The following is a 7,821-nucleotide window of genomic DNA, read 5'->3' on the forward strand; positions in this document are numbered from 1 at the left end:
ATCCATTTCAAATATCACAAGGTTATTTTTGGGCCTTTTTCCTTTTCAAAATGTGCTGCAAATATTTCCACTATTCTTTGCATTAGTTTGTAAAGGCATACTTGAAAGAGGTGACTAATTCATTGCTTCACAAAGAGGTTATTTAACATACAAGTATTGTAATTTAACTGCTGGTGTTGCTTGTATTTTGATCCCCTTAGACATGAATTATAATGATTTTGTTTCTCCGCAAAAGTAGCCTTAGAAATACTCTCCATTTCTCCTCTTTGAATTGCATCTCGTGAGACTTCTATTGGTCCATTTATGCCTGAGAAAACTTAGAAAAAATCAGTCGCAATTAAACAACTAAAAGAAGTAATTGTATGAGGAAACGGTCTCAGTTGACTTATTACAATCTGAATAGAAGAAAATGACCTTAAGATTCTATGGTTTTATTACTGATCTCCTTTGAAAATGTCCATATTACTAAAATAACACTTGTAAAGGACCATAAAACCCATCTTCCGAAACTGTACATTCAGTTCTTTATATTTAATGTATGGTTCCATCTTACTCAGAAATTTGGATCTGAGCCTTCTAATGAAAGATAATGGAAGGCAAAAATCGACAAGCTGGTGTGGCTTTCTTTACGATAGACCCTTATGAGCATAGCGAGAGCTTAGTGCATCGGGCTGCCTTCTTTTTATATTAATAAATTGCCAAAATTCTTAGATGCAATTAATGGTTTGAAAAATGCACACTGCTGAATGAGCCATTTCCTATATATGGTCCACTGAAATGAGTGCTAAGGACTTAATTACTAGCTCCTAAAGTAGCTGAAATTCTTTGACATTGGCACAAATAAATTATAAACAAAACAAAAGGAAGGAAGAAGAAGACGGCAAAGGAATCAAATTTTGTTGACTTGTTTAGCACAATAATTATCAAAGTATTGAATGAAACTTGTACGAAAATGACACTAGGCTGAAATCTTTCCTCATGTGAAAGGGTCTTAAGTCAATGATGGTGATAGTCAAGGTCGTCTATTTTTTTTTTCCAGCTTACCTTAAGTCAACCAAATTGCAAGCAATATTTTGATGCAAATCAGAGAAAAAGAAATGAATGAACTAATATTAGATTAGAACAAAATATAGGCACAGAAGGACAAGAACGACATATTAAAAGAATAAAATAAAAAAGCTGAAAGGGAGATAACTTAGAAATGTTGTTGCAGAAAATTCCACTCAAGTGTCTGCATCAATTAGTGCACTAAATTTTTCTTCAAAAGAAAGGTATGATTTTCAGTTTGCACTACGTATCTGTAGTGTTTGTGCAAAGAAAGTTGTTTTTACCTCTCTTTTTTTCCTTTTTCTCTTTTATGTAAGGATATATTGATTCTTGAACCATCAACCTCCTCCTCTTATATATAGTCTGATATATCTTATAGTCTTGTCAATATTCAGTCGTCAAGTAGGTAAAGTAGGCATACGAACCAATTTGCCTTAGACTCTATTGGAACAAAGCAAAGAAAGAGGCGGAATGGATAAGGGCGATGTTGCTTGGCGCGAAGGCTACTGGTTCGGGGTTAAAGTACAGTACTGAAGTTCCTCGGACTTCCAGGCGGTTTTTCTTTTGTGCAGGTGTTCACTGTTGGATCTCGCCAATATAGCCCCCTATAATTTTCATTTGGTCTATGTAACTAGAGGTTGGTTTGAGTGATCTTCGAGAAAATAGTGAAATACAAGTAGGTAAAGAAGCAGAATATGACTAGCAAGATAGTATATTGGTGGTTGTTGATTTTGTTCATAGTAAATGGATGGTGGTGCTGTTATTGTTGTTGGAAAGAAGAAAGGACTGCTCTCTTGCAACTTAAGGAAAATATAAACTACACAGGTGGTAGTTATTTGCCATCGTGGGTTGCGAATGAAACCTCAGATTGTTGCCAATGGGAGGGAATTGTTTGCAGCAACACCACCAGAAGAGTCGGTGAGTTGGCCATTACTGTCAAGAAAATTAGTCAAGAAGAACAACTTAGGACTAATGGTACAAATACTGATGATATGTTGAAGAACTGGCTTTTCAATGCATCTTTATTTATTCCCTTCAAAAATCTCAAAGCTCTGCTCCTCCCTGGACATTCATTGGCCGGTTGGGCGAAAAATGAAGGTTCGTTCTCTCTATATACAACAACAACAATAATAAACCCAGTGTATTAACACAAGTAGGGTCCGGGGAGGTTAGTGTGTACGCAGACCTTACCCTGCCTTTAAAAGGCAAGGAGGTTGTTTCCGGTTATATACTAGGCACAAAGTTTTCTTAAAACTTGTGACCTTAAACATGCTATAACAATTCCATGGTTATAAGAGCATGTCATTACGAGTAAAATGAGAAATTTAAAGTTCAAGAGATTTTAAATATAAAAAAGGTGTCATTCTCTTTTAAACGGACTAAAAAGGAAAGAATGTCATACAAAATGAAATAGAGGGAGTAATACATATAAACAAAATGGTCCTGCCTATACACATAGGACTTATTAGTATGATCACAATAATTTGAATTACAACTTCCAAGTGTTAAACTATACACTGGTTTAAGAATGTTAAGTTCAAAGTATAATCTATTTCTGTCGAAAACTTGTCTCTGACATGTAATTTAGCATCTGTTTTACAAGTTTCTTGATAATCTGATTACAGGTTTCGAAAAACTGAGACAACTGGGGAAACTAGAAATACTTGATTTGTCTGGGAATCAGTTCAATCGCAGCATCTTTCAATCTCTTAGTCAACTTTCATCTCTCAAGTCATTGAACCTCTCACACAACAATATTGGATCAGGTTCCGACATATGGTTTACACACAACAAAATTGGATCAGGTTCTGAGAGATTGTCAGGCTTAGACAAGCTGGAAATCCTAGATTTGAGCGATAACAATCTAGATGATGAAAATCTTCTCTCTGCTTTAGGTAATTAAACTTGTATAGTTTCCCTTTTCCTTCTTTTTTCTTGGTAGCTTCATAACATAGTTTGTCCTTATAAATTTCTGGACAGAGCTAAATACATCTAGAACAGCGTTGAAGAAGCTCGATATAAGGTACAACACATTCCGAAGTTTTATACCAAATGAAGGTACACATACTTCCTGAAGTTTCTTCTTTCAGTTTATTTTATTCTACCCCATATATGTCTCTCTGTGCAAATATTTGATTTACACGCAAAGACGTTATCTTAAATATATAGATGTACATGAGCTGTAACTCTCATTATCTACATCTTGGTTAACAATATGTTGTTCCACCATTTTTAGGGTCATTTTCAAGTCCGCATTATCATTTCAACTCATGAATAGATTTTAAAGCATACTTTTTTCACACCTAAAACTACATGTTGATGATTGTTCTGTGTTTCGTTGGCATGTAAGAGTTGGGAGCTTTAAGAAATATAGAGTACTTACTGTTGGATGGAAACACGTTGGACGAAAACTTTCTCAGGAGCAGTGGTGTAATGTCATCCCTTAAAGTATTATCAGTAGCTAACTGCATGCTCAACGGAATCCTACCGCTTCAAGGTAATTCCAGATATAAAAGGGCAGCCCGGTGCACTAAGCTCTGCTATGCGCGGGCGGGGAAGGGCCAGACCACAAGGGTCTGTTGTACGCAGTCTTACCCTGCATTTCTGCAAGAGGCTGTTTCCACGGCTCGAACTCATGATCTCCTGGTCACATGGCAGCAACTTTACGAGTTACGCCAAGGCTCTCCTTCAAATTTCAAACATAGCATTCACCAAATTATCCTTTATACAACTAATCTCCTTGTTCATTTTATAGGCTTGTGTGATCTAAAATATCTGGAAGAACTAAGTCTTAGCGGAAACAGCTTCACTGGAAAACTCCCTACATGTCTAGGAAACTTGACATTTCTTCGGGTATTTGATCTGACCATAAATCAGTTTACTGGAAACATTGCTTCATCTCCGCTTTCAAGTCTCTTGTCCCTTGAATATCTCCTGTTAGCAAACAACAACTTTGAAATACCAATTTCATTCGAATCATTTGCTAACCATTCAAAACTTAAGTTCGTCACTGCTGACTACAACTCAGTAATTGTACAAACTTCTTCCAAAAGCTGGATACCGAAGTTTCAATTGGAAGTTTTGTCTTTAAACAACTGCTCTCAAATGCCAAGTTTCCTTCATTATCAACGTCGTTTAAGGCTTCTTCGTCTCTCAAAATGCAACATTGGTGGAAACTTTCCAAATTGGTTGTTAGAAAACAATCCTAGACTTGCAGATGTTTTATTGGACGGAAATGCATTCACTGGAAGTCTTGAATTGCCACTCCTTCCTGATCTAAAAGCTTTTGATATCTCCAACAACAAGATTCAAGGACAACTTCCTCCTAACATTGGGTCTATTTTCCCGAATCTTGTTATATCAACGATGTCCAACAATATGCTTGAAGGCATGTTGCCTTCAAGTTTTGGCGACATGAAAGATCTTGCAGTCTTGGATTTGTCATACAATAAGTTAATAGGAGACCTACCAATTGGATTGGCTCGTAAAGGATCCAAGTTAAATTTTCTGAGATTGTCGTATAACATGTTGAAAGGGGAGATATTTCTAATTTCAGCAAACATCAACAATTTGGAATATTTATACTTGGATAGGAACAACTTCTCAGGCCCAACTCCACAGAAGTTATCCACTGCTCCTTTGATTACATTGGATTTGAGTTACAATAACTTGTCAGGAAATGTACCAGCGTGGCTTGGTAACATCCCCTCCTTAACCTCCCTCGCGCTGTCCAGAAACCATCTAAAAGGTCATATTCCACCTGATTATTGCAGACTTGAAGGACTTGAGGTATTAGATCTCTCTGACAACAACCTTGTTGGCGTGATCCCGTCATGTTTCAATTCTTCTCTCGGCTTAAAACGTGTGTATTTGAGCAAAAACAAGTTACAAGGGGAATTCAACATGTTCTCAAACACAGATTTAAAAGTCCTGGATCTTAGAGATAACAACTTCAGTGGTTCCATTCCGAAATGGCTGGGCAGTACTCTTGAGATAACCACCTTACTCTTGAAAGGAAATCGCCTTCAAGGCACCATTCCAACACAGTTATGTCATGCTAGTAACTTAAGAATTTTGGATCTTTCTCACAATAATCTCTCAGGACCAATACCTCATTGCTTGGGAAGCTTAATGCAAATAGAAGGGATCAGTGAAGCATACCCATACAGTTCATCATTTGGATATTCAGGATTCCAGACATTTGGAGGAGATACCTTGATAAACATAGAATCCTCAATCGAATCATCATCGACAATTTTCTTTCTAGATAACTATGCATGGGTTGGAGCAGAGTTTACGACCAAATATAATACCTATTCCTACGAAGCTAGCATTGTTGATTATATGTCTGGAATTGATCTTTCTTGCAATCAGTTAAGTGGTGAAATACCTAAGGAACTCAGTAATCTTACTGAGATTCGGGCACTAAACTTGTCACATAACCACATAACTGGAACAATACTATCAGAATTCTCGAAGCTCCAGAATATCGAGAGTTTGGATCTATCATACAACAACCTGACTGGGAGGATTCCCTCTCAACTTGTAGAGTTGACAACTCTAGCAATTTTTAGCGTGGCACACAATAATTTAACAGGTAGGACTCCACAACGTACATCTCAATTTGCAACTTTTACTGAAAGCAGTTATGAGGGAAATCCTTTTCTTTGTGGTCCTCCATTACATAACAATTGTATGGAGACCAAAGAGATACCGATATCACCTCGTGCGCTAGATTGCTGTGAAGATGATACTGGTTTTCTAGATATGGAGTCGTTCTCTATCTCTTTTCTTGTGGCATATGCAAATGTGGTGCTCGTAGTGGTTGTAGTCCTCTGTGTAAACCCCTACTGGAGAAATGTTTGGTTTTATTTTGTTGAGTCTTTCATGTATTCTTGTTACTACTTTTTTGCTTCCAAAATGTAAACTGTACATATTAAGGTCATCGATAAGTTAATCATGCCTGAGTTCTGCTCCTATACCTTCTAGTTTCTTAGTACCAAGTAAATGATTATTGAGATGCTACTATCTGCTTTCCTATCAAATTCCAAATCAACATAACCATTTCAAAAATCATCAGCAAACACAAATCTTTTCTACTCTAGAACACAAACACATGATAAATGTCACTGTTAAAAGAACATACCTCAGCAAATTTAAGGAAAAGACTGTATAGCCGGCCGCTGTAAAAATTAGATTCACGTACTAATCCATAACGATCACAGTTGAAGCATCATCCTATTGGTCAAGCAAATTCAATGAAACAATAACTGATACTATAGAGAAGCAGCCATAAATTAGTGTCTTTATCAATTTGAAAGATATAAAAAAAAAACTGAATTTTGAGTTGTTCGATCAAATAAAGGGAAACTGGAATTCATAAATGCCTTAAAACTATTTCAAGGTTGACTTTTAGTTAGATTCATTTATGTAATGATCATTCAATTGCTTGTTGAGAAAGTAAAGGAGCAAACCACTTGGATAGTGAGAGTACAAGGGAAGGACTAGGGACTAAGTCTGCTTTTATTCATTTTCAAAAAGCATAAAAACACGTACTTTTGTATTATCAATTAGAAAGTCTTCCTTGTAGAAGATTATATCTACTAATGAACTTAACATAGAATACAAAAAGAAAATAAACATACCTTTATAGTTTAAAGTCATACTCATCTCAATGTTTATTAATTCCATCATATAATTGACATATTTTCAACTATTCAAGTCTCCAGAACCCGAACATAACAGTGTAATGAACATCCAACACAATAAAAGAATGGACGTCTTATACTTTAGTCATATTCATCTCAATGTTTATCAATAGTATACAAGAATTAGTCATCGCTGTGGATTTTTCTTAGCCCCCATTGGGGGGAAATCAGCAGAAAAAGAATTGTAAGCCTCCAACTTCAGTAAACGCCTCACCACCAAAATCAAAATGATTTCTCAACTCCTCTTATCCTTCTGTCTTCTTTCATTACATGCCTTGAGAGCCTGAACTTCTGCAACCAACCAGTTTTCAAATAAATTAGAAAGCAAAAACAATTCAACACGTATTTTTTAAATTTCCCTGACCGTATTTATCAAACTGATATTTTAAACAAGGGAATCTCAGTACACACATAAGTGTGCACTTCTGTCATAATGAATCACAAGCCGGATGAAAATATGCACATGTGATTCTGAGTAGAGATCCCGGTATACTATGTTCCAATCCGCCACTTAAACTATTTCTTAATATTCCACTTAACTTGGATACTGAATTAATAGCTATGTTACATGAACTCTCCAAAGATGTTGCTGCACATGTGCCGGATCTTCCAAAAATATAGTACTTTCGAAGGATCCGACACACACCCAACAACATTTTTGAAGAGTCTAAATAACATAGACTAACAATGGTAGAGCTACCTATTAGGAAGGGGTTCAATTGCATCCCTTTCGTTTAAATAGTATTATATTGCATAAAGAGGGTAAAAATAACACTCAAGGGTGTGACCTAGTGGTCAATAAAGTAGGTTGAGAACCATGAGGTCTCAGGTTCAAACTAGGTAATTTCTTTCCATTTGTCACAAAATTTGATGGACAAGAGGTACGTGGTACATATGTTGGTGGGAGACGATAGGCGCAAGCTGGTCCGGACGCGGTTTTTAAAAAAAATGGTAAAATAATTTTTGTTGTATATCTATACATTATTGAATACCCTTGACAAGCGGTAAATGTTGTATTCTAGCATTTTTTGAATCCCCTTCCTGGTTCTGCCAGTGCGTACTAAAA

The 7,821-nt window shown here is 36.3% G+C and overlaps 1 protein-coding gene across 2 annotated transcripts; it reads left to right on the forward strand.

Annotated features, from left to right (window-relative positions):
• Positions 1 to 1,363: 1,363 nt before the first annotated feature.
• On the forward strand, positions 1,364 to 6,014 carry LOC104107905 (cuscuta receptor 1-like). Of its 2 annotated transcripts, XM_009616841.4 has the most exons (5): positions 1,364 to 2,145; positions 2,673 to 2,942; positions 3,028 to 3,105; positions 3,398 to 3,544; positions 3,803 to 6,014. In XM_009616841.4, the coding sequence occupies exons 1-5, from the start codon at positions 1,743 to 1,745 to the stop codon at positions 5,971 to 5,973; spliced, it is 3,069 nt and encodes a 1,022-aa protein (XP_009615136.1). In that variant the 5' UTR covers positions 1,364 to 1,742; the 3' UTR covers positions 5,974 to 6,014. The 2 variants fall into 2 exon arrangements, with proteins under 2 accessions (XP_009615136.1, XP_070031476.1); XM_070175375.1 differs by having other exon boundaries at positions 3,398 to 6,014.
• Positions 6,015 to 7,821: the final 1,807 nt, after the last annotated feature.

The sequence above is a fragment of the Nicotiana tomentosiformis genome, chromosome 5, assembly GCF_000390325.3.
Source record: "Nicotiana tomentosiformis chromosome 5, ASM39032v3, whole genome shotgun sequence".
NCBI classification, from domain to species: Eukaryota; Viridiplantae; Streptophyta; class Magnoliopsida; order Solanales; family Solanaceae; genus Nicotiana; species Nicotiana tomentosiformis.